This window comes from Polyergus mexicanus, unplaced genomic scaffold (assembly GCF_030449975.1).
Source record: "Polyergus mexicanus isolate NDT 795.1 unplaced genomic scaffold, iyPolMexi1.0 SCAF_9, whole genome shotgun sequence".
NCBI lineage: Eukaryota > Metazoa > Arthropoda > Insecta > Hymenoptera > Formicidae > Polyergus > Polyergus mexicanus.
Genome location: NW_027223329.1, coordinates 9,342,199 through 9,358,380, shown reverse-complemented (window position 1 = coordinate 9,358,380; position 16,182 = coordinate 9,342,199). Strand labels below are relative to the sequence as shown.

General features: G+C 38.7%; 1 protein-coding gene across 1 annotated transcript in view; it reads left to right on the top strand.

Moving 5' to 3' along the window:
* The window catches only part of LOC138936545 (serine-rich adhesin for platelets), a 39,305-nt gene extending 23,433 nt beyond the window's left edge, over positions 1-15,872 (top strand). The window contains exons 9-11 of the mRNA XM_070302013.1: positions 2,073-2,828; positions 10,680-10,963; positions 11,068-15,872. Of these exons, the coding sequence (XP_070158114.1) occupies positions 2,073-2,828; positions 10,680-10,963; positions 11,068-14,910 (4,883 nt within the window). The 3' untranslated portion in view covers positions 14,911-15,872. The remainder of the gene's footprint in view (positions 1-2,072; positions 2,829-10,679; positions 10,964-11,067) is intronic.
* The last annotated feature ends 310 nt before the right edge of the window (positions 15,873-16,182 follow it).

The following is a 16,182-nucleotide window of genomic DNA, read 5'->3' as shown; positions in this document are numbered from 1 at the left end:
TCTTTGAAAACAAATTCCGGCATGTGTATCTGAGTTTTATTCTTGAAACTTTTTTTTTTTTTTTCCTTGGAACATTATATATATTAAAGGAAAAATAATGTAAAAATAAATTAATAATAAAAATACACGAAAGTATCGAAAGATGGGGCGCGAAATAGAAAAAAAAATTTTTTTTTTTTTTTTTAGATCTAAATAAATAATATTTATATATAATAAATATAATACTTCTTTACAATTTATGCAAAGTTATTAATGCCTAACTAACATGCTAAAAACCTAGATTTAGTCGAGAGTTAAACGCGAATAGGCGTCGTTCTGTGACATCATTTGCGCATGTTCGTTATTTTACCCTTCTTTGCGACTAACAATGCGACAAGCGTTAATTGAATCCTCGAGTACGGACAATAGCACGAATCGCCGATTTTACTCTTCATTTTTTTTTCCCCCGATATAAAAAATGCACGAAATGTTAGTTTTCGTGGAAATATTATGCACCATGTATTCAGTCGTAAGCACCTTCTCAAATATACAGTATAAATATGTGGATGTATCTATCAATTGTGTATATATATATATATATATATATATATATATATATATATATATATATATACCGGGCATATATTTATCATTAATACACCGCCATGTGACCGGCGTTGACATTGATGATCTCGGTGAATCTCTCTGGATGCAATAGTTCAATTTGTGCTTTCTCTCAAGGGATCTCGTTCACGAGAATCAGAAAGACAGAAAGAGGTAGAGCGACAGAAAAATGATGGAAACCGATGAAAAATTAACATCTCCCCCTTCCTCGTATAGCAAGAGAATGCTCTCGCAACGTAATGAAGTCACTAGAGCGCGAATGTAAGAGAATGAAAGAGAAGACGACAAGAGGTGAGCGGCAACGGACAGAGGGAGAAAGGGTTGAGAGGTGGGAGAGGGCAGAGGGAGAAACGAAACGGGTGAGACGGCGAACGAAGGGGCGAGGAATTAGAGGGAGAGGACTACGCAGGCGTCGATAGTCGGCGTAGGTCAATGTACTTTCCGCCAGGGCCGGCGCGATATTCGCGGATGCCGAGACGCAGTTATATGTAGTATGTAGTGTATCGTGAAATTTCTGACAAACTCTAGATATGCGTCATTTATAAAAAAAATTTCCCTCCCTCTCTTTCTCTAAAATACAAGCAAAGAATACCATAAGATACGAGAACGTTTTTGATTCTGCTACCCAAGTCGAAATTTTGCTCCTATTTTATTACACGTGGATATATGAATTCTGCAGGATTTCGATAGGTTTCATTTATATAGGAATATATCTTTTGTAAAAGAAAAAAAAAACTATTTAATTCTTGCGTCATCGATCTATATCGAAGAAAGTTTGACGAAGATAGTATTTTGCAATAGCAATATTAGTGGATTGTGTACATATTCATATTTTACAGGAAACGATGTATCTGTGACATTCGCGAGACGGCTTCTTGAACGCGATCGCGTGATGATCTTCGAGCGTGCTTTATTCACGAACCATTGACTTCGGCAGCCGTACTTTTATTATTCGATGACTCGCACCGATAAGCTAAATAACAACGTATCCATTGAAAGATACTTCTGTTACATCCTTCGCTTCCGTTCTTCGCGCCCGTCTTCTATAATATTTTTATGATATTGATGCATCTTGATCTGGATTATTACGTTTATCTCTCTCGCTATGTCAAGAAATAGATAAAAGGCTAGGGCAATACAGTTTTTATTCGAAAGAATGTATAATACGTAAAAAATATACAAGATTAAAAAGTAAGCGCACGCGATGAAAATTCTTTGCTTCGTTAAAAAAAAAAAATATATATATATATATATATATGTTGGAAAATTACTTCCAGAATGTGAATTCCGTCGCGGGCTTTCGGTAGCGGAAGACCCAACAACGGGATCGTACAAAATTTACGTACCGTTTCAAAGTTACGCTCCCGACAATAATATTGTAGTAATTAAAAAGTAATCATAATCAAGCGATTAAATCGAGACGAGGTACGAAAATTTTTTAACGAATGCCCATCTTTCTATCTTTGCAGACGATCTAAAGCACGTGCATCAGGCGTTACTGCAGAGCGCTAAACGCGCGGGATCCTTGGACAATATCACTGTGATCGTCGTGTTTCTGACACCGCCGATCGAGATCGCCTCGCGGCATTCGCTCCTGACGCATCAAGCATCGAATGGTCTACTACTGAACAACATGGACCCGAATAATCCGGTCTCGTCGAATTCCGGCCAGTTCGATGTGAACGCTGCTTTCATTAAGCAGCAGCAGCAGCAGCAGCAGTTGATCGACGCGGATCTGCAGCACGCTGATTTTGATTTAAATCGCGTAGTCTGCGGGATGGCCAGGAACGGCAAGCATCAGGACGGCGATGGCAACGATGACGATTATGATTACGATCTGGGTCCGGAGACCGACGTCGACGCCGGCGAGGACGCGACCGACGTTAATCGCTCCTTGGAGCCCCTTGTAACATCGTCCTCATCGCACGAAGTCGCCCTCGATAAGTCGTCGATGGAAACCGAGGTCGACGAAGAGGGCAATAATAAAGAGAAGGAGGAGGATCTACTTAACCGCGATAATGCAAACATCTGTCCGATGGACTCGGTGATAAACGACATGTCCGATAATCGTGTCATATTGAGTGACAAGGACATTCTTTGCGATGAAAGGCCGCGCGACAACAATGACGACGACAACGACAACAACGAAGCTTGCGTGGAATCTACTACTGGCACGCATACCCTTATGGACGATGACAAGTCGCCACCCTCGCCACGAGATGCTAGTAAGTGCACCTTGTCCGTTGTAAAGACTCACCTGTGCGCCGCGATGGTATACGGTTATGCTTGTCGCGCGGTGAGCAATCTATTCATGTCGTTGACGAATTACATCTCGGCCTCATTTGCTGCTCACGTTTTCGGTCTACGCAGGAAGTGAATACGTCTCGTTGGCGAAGATCATAAGGATCGAGACGGATATATATGATATTATGACAAGCGATTAAATCGATACGATGTAAATTATAGATTTTCGTCGCGACATGCGACGTCTGTGATGAGATTGCACTTAGTCATTATGCATCGCGCAGCACAAAGCATTTTATATTTCATTAAAGAACAATACGAAATGTGAATATCTTGAATACCGAGAAAAATAGCTTGTCGAGAATAGAGCAAAGAAGAGGCTTGTATCGCTTGCTGATAATATCGCTTACTTCGACAATACGAGAAAAATGTATCTATTGTGTACAATATACTGCCATTATTAAACATTTCTCGCGATATATACAATTTTCCGCATATATAGAGAAGAGTAATATTGAAATATATTTTTAATAAATTAAAATATATTTCTATGCGATTTATACTAAAAATAGAATACGTTTTGTAATGATCTGATTTTCGTGCTTGTAATCTATAAAAAATATGAAGTTTATGTTCTTTTTTTATTTTATTCTTCTTGGTATATTAAAAATATGGCAAATATTTCTTTTAAAATCTCAGAGCAGTAGTTTTATCAGAACAGAATGTGAGATTAGTAAGAACTATTATTTTTTTCCTAGAAAAAGTCGTCGCATCTTTCCTTTTTTTTACTCTATACATATACGTTATCAGCATTAATAGGCTTACATGTCACAGCGGTATAGTCACAATCGATCGATCAGTTTTAGAATTTTGATGAAAGAATCAATTTTTTCCTATAAACTGATGAAACCAATTTGATTGTAAAAACAAGAAATATTTAATTATTACGACTCATGTGCCAATTTGATAAGTAACAAAATATCAAAGTTTGCGAACTAACGGAAGTAGCGAATATATCAGCAAAGATACCGTACGAGAAAACCTGTTTCTCTAATTGATTTTGAAATTGATTCCATTTAATCCGCATCGGCAGCATCGCGAAAACGGAGATTGAAATGCAATATAGGTAATCAAAAGCAGCTTTTTAATATTTCTTTCTCGATTAGCGGAAATATCGAATATCGACTAGGCGAGGCACGCTAGGGTAAAGTAGATGTCGTAAATTTTTATATTACCAGATATGCAATTTTATAAAAGCTTATTACATTTGACGAGAAAGAGCCACATTTCTGGATAATGATTATTTATGAAAAAGAAGAATAGATAATACTCTTACAGAGCAATAATTAAGAATAAATGTCTGACATATATTTCATCTTAATTATTAGATTAAGAAGAACAACTAAAAATTATTTCATATTAATTAAATTAATATATTAAAAATAGCAAAGTTATTTTTTAATATTGAAAAATTTCAAATCTTTACAATTTATGTGTATCTCTAACAAAATATTTACATCTGTAAAAAAAAAAAAATGCTTTTACATTTATTATCCAAAAAAAAAAGGAAATTTTACGAACTTTTACAAAAACTATTTTCTATCAACGATATTCGATATTTCTAATCATCGACGAATCGATGCTTAACGATAACGTCCAATTTGTATAATTCATACATTTCGAATAATCAATAGACACGCCGATAAAACAATGATTCGCCATTAGCATTATCGCCCAGCAGTCTTAGATAATTAAACAAGTACCATCATGTCTAATGTCATACATATGGAGTCCCGTTACGTTACTTTCGAATTGACCGCGTCGGCGTTCGAAGGCACACTCGCAACCTCGTCGCGATTGGCCGCCGCGCCGCGTTCGCATTACCGATAGGCGAAGGCTCGGCCAATCGGACGTCGTGCCGCCAATTGTCGCCGGGTCGCGTAGAAGGGACCACCGATTAGTTCTTCTTCGTGCTCGCACGGTTTGTGAATGTGCATCCTTCGTGTCGCTTTCGAGTGCATTTTCGCAGTGCTCGCGTGTTAAAGTCGATTCCTTCCATCGGCTATACCACCCCGACGTGCCGCACCGTCGTCGTCGCGCTTCTCGCGAGGAGTACGGACACGCACGCACGGATTCACGAGCATCTCCGAGGTACGTTGTTAGCCTCGTGCACACGCGCACGACCATCGTTGTTGCCGGGAATCCGAATTGCGTATTATTTAAATCGAGGACTTTGCCGGCCGGCAACCGGCGCAGTTTCGACGGTGACGTAATTAAAACTCATCGAAATCGTAAAAGGATGTAAAGGGGGATTAAAATGAAATCGCTGCGCGATAGATAATCGTCATGCGTAGAAATTTCGTCTACAACGATGGGAGGGGGGGTGGAGGGGGTGGGGGAGGGGGCGGCGATCGACGACACTACCAGTTTCAAACTTCAGGCCGTTTTTCTTTCTCTCCCCCACTTTTCTCTCTTTTTCTTTCTGGAAGGAAACTAATTCCTACAACATGTTGGACCGCGAGGGCTGCTCCATCTAACCTCGAACGCTCTAATTTCCGCCTTTCGTGCGAACGAGAAAAAGGAAATGAAGAAAAGAGATGGCGATAGAGGTGAGGGAGAGGAGAGGAGAGGACAGGACAAAATAGTGTTCGCCGCCGCGTCATGCGAGGCGTGTACGAAAATATCGTGTTGTGAAATCGTTGTGTGTTGTGTATTATTCTGTCGTCATCCCGTTGAGAACGAGGTCATCATCAGGATGTCTTCTACACTTTTGTCGAATGTTGCATGCGGCAATACATCTTGTCTCCCATTGAGACAACTTTGAGATTACTTCGAATTCGACGGATGAAATTACGCGGAAATGAATATCTCACGAAGTCCCTTCATCGTCATCTGATGTATACATGTAAACCCGACGATTTCCCGGTAGATATCGAGACTGAAAATTATCTCGATCTTGATGAGCCATCAAAATTCTCTTTACGCCGATGCGGGTTAAAAGTTCCCAGCTATGCCAAAGACGATTAATTTTTTGTAAAAAATTAAGATCCTTAAACGCATTTTTGTCAAAGTTAAGAATACATCTGATGCAGAGAAAATTCCTCAAATCTTTCGATGAGAGAGAGAGAGAGAGTAAAGAAATATTTAAATTGCGCCATTTAAGAAATTAAGAATGATTTTACGAATAATATTTATATTTAACGCTTTGAAATTCTGATGAAATTTTTATTGTGTATTTGGCAGTGGGTACCTTATCTTGTCTAATCGGTATCAGTTCAAATTGTAGAAGAATTATTGTGCATATATCGAGCGTAACACAACGAAACGAATATCAGGCAGGAGAGGAAGAAAGAGAGAGAGAGAGAGAGAGAGTCGCGAAGTTGTTATAACTTATAGGGGGATTACGACAACGATCCGTACGATTCGCAGAGAAAATGATTAATGTAACTTTTCTCTATCGGTCTTGCGATGCAATTAATTCGCCAATCGCGTGTCCTTTTTGCGTCACGCGTTGCTGTCTCTATTTATAGACATGAACGCAGTTCAGTTTTAACGTTCCCAATATCGTCTTCCCAAATTTTAAGACGATGTGGTACAAAGTAATTGAATATATCGTCCTGCTGTCAGTCTCGTCTCATGTTAAATTGTTGAATTTAAGCGAATCGTCGTGATGCGGAATACGATGCGTTACTTTAGCTAGATTTATAATTTTTTTTTTTTTTATTTATTTATTTAAAGAGCACTTTGTCTAATTTTACGAGTTTGCCAATTTGTCCTATTTTTCAACAAATATTCGCATGATAAAGTTTCGTGATAAGATTTGCGAGATCAGGTTAGATCGAGATTAAAATGAAGGGGAGTCGTATTACGGAAAAAGAAAGATGACAGAGAATGCGAACGTGACTAAAAGAACAAATTTATCCTTTTGCTCTCTTGGTCGTGAAATTGCTTTTTGTGCGTTTTTTTTTCTTTTTCTTCAAAGCAAAGCAGGAATTTATCGCTGTAACACTAACGTGTTGTAGATGCTGCGGCATTAATCTATCACTGACTGTTGTGATAATATTGAACTTTGACATTTTTTCTTCGATTTTAAATTGCACGAATAAATTTGTATAAGTACGCAACAGTATTCGCAAGTGTACACACGTAAAATTGTGATGAGAAAGCGTTTTTTTTTTTTTTTACAAAAGTCTAATTTTTTTTTTCCATTAATAAAAAACAGATTAATGAACTTTTATATTTTAAATAGAGGTAGCTTCTTCAAGATATGCCTTTTAAAGCTAACGAGCGGTTTTACAGAGGCAGAAATTGCCGCCGCCTGGCAAGAAAACGCTATGCAAAAACGACGTTTAAATCAGCGAGTGTGACGTTAATTGTAGCAATCGTAGCAATAACGTTAAAACAAATAAGACATTGTTTTAGATTTTAATAACGATAATTTAGCACTATCTCTCTCACACTTCAGTCGTATGCTGTCGGACAATTTGTGCCGGAGTTTGCTTTCCGGTCTATCTACGCTTTCTGCGCTTCTTTTCTCTCTTTCATCAAATGCACAAGCGTAACTAAATTTTGCGCGCGTTTTACTTGAAAAAAGTACAAAAGATTCCTGTTAAAAGAGTCGCGCGTTGCGACTAAGCGCGACTTTCGGTCAAACAATAAGAGAAAAATGACTGGTCAATTGGCTCGATGAATTTGCATGACCCCTATATTTGTTCTCAAAGAAACGCTTGGTGTAATTTTACTTAGATAATTATTTATGGAATATATAATGAGAATGTGTGTGCGATGACTCTTCGTTGCCAAGGCGAACGAATGAGAACATTTCGCTGATATGTATACGAACGTTCCTGATGTCGAAAGTTAAACTTGCCATTTATTACCAGAGAATAATTATGAGGTCTAGCTATTGTCCCTTTTTTTTTAAGGCTTTAAATAGGCTTTAAACACTTTTCCATCGCGTCACCGGTCATATCGGCGAGTCCGGCATGCATGCGCGAGTGCCATTTCGTTTCCATCTTTGGAATGAAACCCTTTCTAAGATAAATAATTAAAATGTCGGAGATTATTTTCGTATACAAAAGCTTGGGTTTCAAGATTTATTATTTAATATTGGAGGAGAAAGAACCGGTTAATTATTTGCAATACTATTATTAAGGATATCTTTATCCTATCATAGAATAGCATTTGTGAGAACTCCACAGCGCTATATTCTTTCAAATAATTGAATTAGTAAAAAGTTATAGTTTGTAAGCTATATTTTTCCATTATCCTGTCTATTGAAATAGTTTCGATATAACGAGCTTTATTGCAATTTTTGTATATATTTTTTAAAATTTTTTAGGACGATATAATGTTGTTGGAATTTATATGAGAGATATCGACGAAGTTGATGAGAGGAAAAACCGAATATTCAGGGTGTCTACTCTCTGGATAAATATGAAAAATCTGAAATTCTTAGGGATTTCTATTATACCTGGAAGAATCAGGAAATTATCATGGAATTTTATTGAAGCAGAAGGAATTTTGTAAAAAAATTTTTCTTTAATAATTTTGCTCTCATATTGTAAATGGTTGGCAAGTAAAAATTGTGTGTTAAAAATATATTATAAATATATACCTATCTCTCTATTTATATATATTCAATGTCTTAACAAAATATTGAATATACAGTACATATTTACATTCTTTATTATAGTTTTTAGTGATAAAGAAAATGAAAATGTTATGTAAGTGAAAAATATTTATTTTGCAAAAGCTATTCAGTTCTTTTCAGTACAAATCTAGCACTTGAAACTTAAGTGAATTTTTGTATGAATTTTTGTGGAATAAGTTTTATATATATATATATATAAAACTTATTCCAAAAAAATTGCTTTAAATTATTTTTTTTATCTGAAATTTGGAACAAAAATACCTGAAAGATCATGACATTTCTTTACAAGATTTGAGCGGATACCCTGATATATTTGTGCGAATTTTACATTTCCAGTCAACCTTTCGAAAACTTCGACACATGTGGCGGCGAAACGAGTTGCGGGATATTATTATCCGAAATTGTTTGGACCAGCCCTCTTTAGACAGATTCGTACAGATTCAAAATGCGTTAGAAGCGGTAGAGTGCGTGGGAGAGAGAACCTTCGTGAGTTGGCACGAGTTTGCATTGGTGGCAAAGAGACTTGGAACGGAATTAAGAAGAGATTAAGCGAGCGTGGGCTGCGTTTTTTTTTTAAGCGTCCCTTAACCAGTTTCCACGTAGCGTTTTCCTGGCTTCGGCCAGGTGGGCCCGATATTCTTATCTCTCTCGGCTGCATTTCTTACACACTCATACCGAGTCCTTTGTTCGCCTTCGCCTTCGCTTCACAAACTCGTGCCCTCACTTGATGTTTTAATTCTATGAAAATATGCAGCGAGAAAATTTCACGCAAATATCTCTATTTCGAGAATTTGCCCTTTCGCTCTCTCTGTAATTTGTAAGAAATATCTTTGTGTGAGAATATTTTTGATAGATGGATCAAGACACATTATTAATGCATAACGAGAAATTTGCAATAGCAATGAATAATATAGGATCGCAAGACTAATGAAGAAGATTTAATAGTCAATATTGGTATAAAATTCATTATCAATTCGTGGAATTATTGTATCTCGACAATATTAAATTTACAAACTAACGAATTTACGTAGCTTTATTACATTGTTCATCATCTCACATTATATTAATATTAGTCGATTATTGTTTTAAAATTAATTTTCTTTGTTTTATTGGGCATATAATTATATTGAAAGAATATCACATTCTATATTCAGAAATATATTTAACATCATTTTGAAAATCTCTCTTTGCGAAAATTGAAATCTTGAGAACGGAATTGTGTTGAGGCCAGAATCGAGAGTCAAATGCAAAATATAAAAAAGTACAGGAATTTTTATCCCATAAATGAAGAAAATAGATTTATCGAGTACGACTGAATCTATTAATTGATTCCTTGATCCTATCTATTTTATCGCTTCACGCAAAAATGTCTTGACCGCTAGAAAGGAAGTATTAAGGATCTCTTCCAGTCATCTCGCACCGCACTACTCCAAGAAATATTTAAAAAAAGTGCAATCGAGAAACGAGCCGATTCCATCACGCGAATATTTTCCCGAATAGATGTCGATCGATTCGACGATTTCCAAGGCTCGGTCCAATCGGAGCGAGGTCGTTCTCCTCTAATCGTCACGACGCGGTGCACAGGTGGGTGGCGGCGGCAGCGGCAACGGCGTGTAGGAGGGGTGTGAGGGTAGAGGGAAAGGGGAGGGGACGGAAGAGTGCTCCGGGGGCTCTGTGGACTAGATCGATAATGCATCTCTTGGCGGGCGTAGTTCCTCTTAGTCACCGAAGGGCGATTGCTCCCGCGAGGAAGATATCCGTCGTTTTACAGCCGTCGTCTCCCGGCTGCGTGTCGAAGAGGAGGTTAGTAGTGTCGGCCCATCTATCGAGCATTAACATGTAACGAACATGTTGGGTTGATTTAGAGTACCAGTGCAGAATCAGTAGTTGATAGTTTCTAACATTTTAGTCTCTTACGTCGAAATTAATTTATCGCAGAATTTTCTGTCTTTTCTCTTTATTTTCCGTGATAAGTATCGCCAAAAATTTCAACAATTATTCTTAAGGATTAGATGATTGTGAAATAAGATTATAATTATTTTCATGACGAATGAAACATTTAATGTGAGAATGAAATAAATTTATAATTTGTACAACATTTGTAATAAATGAGAATGACACGATGTAGCATAACGAATTGATTATTTGACTCTCTAATTTCTTTTGATGTTTATTTCAGACACTCCTCAGCATGCTCCGACTTCTGAACCGGAGAATGTAGAGAGTGATCAGGATTCTGACGACGGGTGGAATTATTATCGTATCGATTCGAATAAGAAAGAATCTGTGGCGACGGCTGTCACGGCTGCCACAGATAAATCTAGTGAGGGCATTGAGGAACAAAGACAAGACCTCGAAACGGGTCCGAGAGGTGATTCAAAAACCCAGTCTTCAAAAGTCGAGGCCGATATTAAATGTGAAGAATCAGAAGAAAAGATTACTCTTAAACCTATCAGCATCGATGTAAATATAATCTACACTATTGTTTTCTTATAGAAGAACTTTTGTCATTTGATATAAGAATATGCATTTTGAATAATTCTCTTCTTTGAATAATTTACTTTTAGATAAGTTATCAGAAAGATAGGCTGAGCGAATCGGAGAAGAATCACGCTCACCTAGACGACAGCGAGAAGCAAGCGGACGACAATAAAGAAGACATGAATAATTTCCCACTAAATCCGGAGGCGGCCGAGTTCGTGCCGTTGTCGTCGCCACCACTGATTAGTAAATTGCAGGATTATGCCATCAGCGGCTCTCCCTTGAAACAGACGCCGATGGATGATATCTTGATACCGAGCCAAAGCGAATTCGAGAAAGAGGTGTCTCTCCGACCAAAAGAGATATACGAAGACTTCTCGAGCGATGAACAGCATGCAGCGTGCGATAACAATTTGCCGGACATGAACTTGTCTGAGATATCGTCGACCAAGGCCGAGTTGGGTGATGAATCGATGGCGCGTATCGTATCCACCACAACGCAATGGCAAATGGATAACTCTTCTCAGTGGAGTGCAACGACACATAACGATGTAGAATCCGACTCGGAGGAGTATGAAATCGTCAATATAGATAATGCTATGACGATTTCGTTCACCCCGGGTGATTTCGAAGCTGCGTTCGAGAAAGGCGTCGATCTGAATGCCTTGCACGATCTGAATGATAGTTCAGACGATGCCGAACATATTAATACGCCGCCGCGTTCACCCGGTGGGTCGTGCGTGAACGAGAGTGTACGTGCGGATACACGCTTAGATGATAAGACACCAATCGATCTTCTGTGCACATCATCGACACCACATCCCACGGATAATCAATCAACACGTACTGCCACCTCTGAATCGGACGAAGCGAAAGCGCTCTCGGTCTTCGAAGCGGATGGTCTCACTCCTCTCCCGTACGATCTTAGTCAGATGGAAATGTTATCCTCTTCTGTTAATCTAATAGATAAATCCAAATGCATTTCCAATGAATCCAAATTTACGAATTCTGATGAATTCAAGCTTGCGAGTTCTGCGGAAGAAGATATTTCGAAAGAACTGTCGTTAAAAACAAATGAAAATCCAGATGATAATCAGCAACCGATAGATTCATCTAAAGAAAATGATAACGAAACATTTGAATTGCTGTCTACCGTACTCGAAAATGTAAAATTGACAAAGGAGATTGATAAAATACAAAACGAAGGAGAACAAACGGGTTTGTGTGAAAAAGATGAGAAAATACAATGTAGATCATTTGCTGAAACTATGACAGTGAAGTCAATCGAATGTGCCCCGTCTAAGATGGCAGAGATATCGACAGACGAGGAGTTTCAATTGACAACAGAGAAACTGAACGAGATGAATATTACTGATAATAGCAAAACAAAAACTAATGGATCTTCTTCAAAGGATATGCCAGAGCTGGTACGTTCCATTTCTGACACAGAAATGGAACACCTGAATGTTTCCGACACGAAACTGGATTATCGGCTTACTAACCAGAGAGAAGGATCACGAGAGCAGGTGAATATTGATACTGAAACAGAATTTTATTTGGAAAGGTCTAAACCCCAGCCATCTAACTGGACAGATTTCTACAAAACAGGTAAATTGATGCTGCTTGAAATAGATGATGATCCATACGCATGTAATAAATTGTACAGGTTTACTACGGAACGTCAAGAGTCATCAAAGACTCTCGAAAAGGATGATAAAAACGATAAAAATGACAAAAATGATAAAAGCGACGGTGATACCAAACCTGACAATACCGATCCGTCTGATTCGGAAAAAGATTTCACGATTGTGGAGAAGCCAACGCAATCTGAAAGTCAGACACATAACCAAAATGCGCCGTCGTCTTGTACATTGTTAAGCAATGCGCAAACCGAGCAAAAGCTAATAGAAATAGAAGCTGCATCTGCGAACACCGATGAGATATCTGAGAAACAGACTGCATCCGAAGATATTTCTACAAATAAGGAAGAAGAGAGCAAATCGTGTCTTAATCTTTGCGAAGAAACCGCGAAAAAATTGCCAGACGTCACAATGACAATGATAATGAAGACGGCAGGGGAAATTACGCCGACATCGCCATCCAAAGCAGTCAGTACGACGATCACGCGAATAACCACAACATCGCCGTCAGCGCAACCGATCTTCATGGAGGAAGTTGTTGCGGCTCGTCCTAAGCAGCTGGTGGACGAAGGAAAACCATCGAAGCAACCGAATATTGATAATGAAACAGAATTTTATTTCGAAGACTCTCAACCCCAGCCGTCTGACAGGACAGTTTTTTATAAAACAGATAAACCGACGCTGGTCCAGTTAGGTTCACAATACGAATGTAATGAATTCTATAGACTTGCTACGGAACGTGAAGAGTCATTAAAGATTCCCGAAAAGGACGATAAAAACGATAAAAGCGACAGTGATGCCAAGCCTGACAGTACAGATCCATTCGATTTGGAGAAAGATTTCACAATTGTGGGGAAGCCAATGCAATCTGAAAGTCAGACACATAAACAAAACGCGCAGTTGCCTTGCACATTGTTAAGCAATGCGCAAACCGAGCAAAAGTTAATAGAAATAGAAGCTGCATCTGCGAACGTCGATGAGATATTAGAGAAACAGATCGCATCTGAAAATATTCCTAGAAACAAAGAAGAGACCAAGCCACAAGAAACCGCGGGAGCATTGCCAGACATTACAAAGATGATCGAGTTTAGTACATATACTAGAGCCGCTGCAACGGCTACCGCCACTACAATGGCGACCGTAGGTACAACTAAGGCAAAGGCAACAACGACCACGACGAAACGTCCAACGAAAACGACGACGACAACAACGAAGACGGCAACGAAAATTACTCCGGCATCGCCGTCCAAAGCAGTCAGTACGACGACCGCGCGAGTAACCACAACATCGTCGCCAGTGCAACCGGCCCTCGCGAAGAAATCCGTTGCGGCTCGTCCTAAATATTTAATGGACGGATCGACCAAAGCTGCGGCGATTTCAAGTGTTGGTGGCAGAATCGGTGGCACTAAGACAATGACATCATCTAAAAATGTGACAACAACAGCGACAAAGACCAGTGTCTCGCCGCGCGTTAGTACAACAAAATCAAGAACTAGCACAGCTTCGTCAAAATTGAGCACCACAACGTCAGCCGAGAAGAAATCAGCGATAAATCTCGGTGAGACAAAACCCGTCAGTAAAGTCGCTGCCACCGCCGCTAAATCAGCAGGTGCGAGAACGACGACCACGAAAATCACGCCATCCGTTAAATCATTGCCGTCGACAACCGCGATAACGTCCAACGTAACATTGAAGCCGAGATCTACGTCGGCCGGTACGACTGTTAAGACGTCCGTGATGACGTCAAAACAGTCAACGACCGTTGCATCGTCGAGACCCAAAACCGCGCCATCGACTTCTAGCAGCGCGAACAAGCCGCGTGAAAATTCCGCAAAAACGACCACGACCAAGTCACCGTTGATTGATAAGCAGAGCAAGGAATCGGCTAACAAGGAAATCTCTCGTTCTACCGCCACTGGAACATTGTCGTCATCTAAAACCGGTAGCAAACCCTCCGCATCGCTTGTCGCCACTACGGCTGCGAAACGCTTGACGCTTGGGAAATCACCTGGCAAATTGCCTGGAAACACGATTTCACCGATAAAGAAGTCCGCTCTGACACCGAAAGCCGCATCAAGGACTGCTTCTTCCAGCCCCGGGACAAAGAGCACGCCTTTGATTGAATCGCAGAAAGTGTTGCAGAACGGAATTTCTGAGAACCGGATGGTGGATGTGACCCAAGTCGCTGTCATAACAGCAACGAGCGATAAGCCTGAGGATGACGTGCCACGGAAGGATGCGTCACCGGTGAACGTGCCGACCGATAATCAGCTGATAATCACCGATTGAAATGGTTGATCGAGAAATCAGAAGTTGTCCGCCGTTTGCGACAACGCAACGCCGGCCTAGGGTTATAAACATAGAGTCGCAGATTTACACGAACTGTTATAGGTTTCTCTTTTTTTATAATTCTTATTTAACTGACAAAAACAACAGAGCTCCCGCGCGTCGTTCTCGGGAGAGAATAGTATTTAAGAGACATATATGTCAAATATAAAAAAAAAAAAATTATTGTTCTTATGCGCAACACGTACGTGTGATGTGAGATATGTTTGATCTAACATGAGACGAGAGAAAGGCAAGTATTCTAAACATTACTTTTGACAACTGCTGCCTTATCATAATAAGAATATATCGATAATCTCTTGTTATGTAAATATAATTCGGATGCGTTTTCATGCGTCATTTTTTTTTTAACCGATATGTTCGCACCTGAGATTGCTCTATAGGATGATGCTCCAGTAATGATCTGGAAACAGATTTTCAAATTCTGATACGGCAGTATGTTAATCTTTGAACATTTAACACGGAAACTTAATAAAACATATATGTGGGTTTTTTACCATTTTTTAATTTTATATGCGCAAATGCAATTAATGAATATCATTACTCGCTACACTTTTATTCGTATGACAGAAGAAAAAAAAAGGTCGTAAAGAAAACGTATATTTATTCTTGTTTGTTCCTATTTTTTGAAGTTGAAGTCGTTGCGAGATTATATATCGACTCGTAACCATGATAATATAACGTATCTAATCTATGTACAGCACTTTTATGATTTAAATGTGATACCTTACAATACCATTAAATAAATTTATATAATGCAGAAGTTTATATATGTGTATGGATAGAGAAAAAGGAGAGGAACGAAATTCAAAAATTTAGTGAGAGAAGAAATTGAAGAAAAAAACAAATATATGGGAAAAATACATATATTCTACAATAACAAATATATATATATATATATATATATATATATATCTGTTCTTTTTTTTTCTTTTTTTTTTTTTTTAATATATATATATATATTTTTTCTCTCGCCAAATCTTCGAAACTCGTTCCTTTTCATATTTCTCAAAGATGATCGGCGTCGGAGATTGCTGCACGCGCGCGCTTAAAAGGTTTTATTCTGAATAAACAATTTTTTTTTTCTTCTTTACGGTTTAAAGCTTCATGGAACTCAAGGTTTCAGATGCTTCTATTATGTTAGGGGGAAAAAAAAACTCGGAAGAATGGCATATTCAAAAGGCATTCGATTCAAAATATAGATTTTTTTTCTTT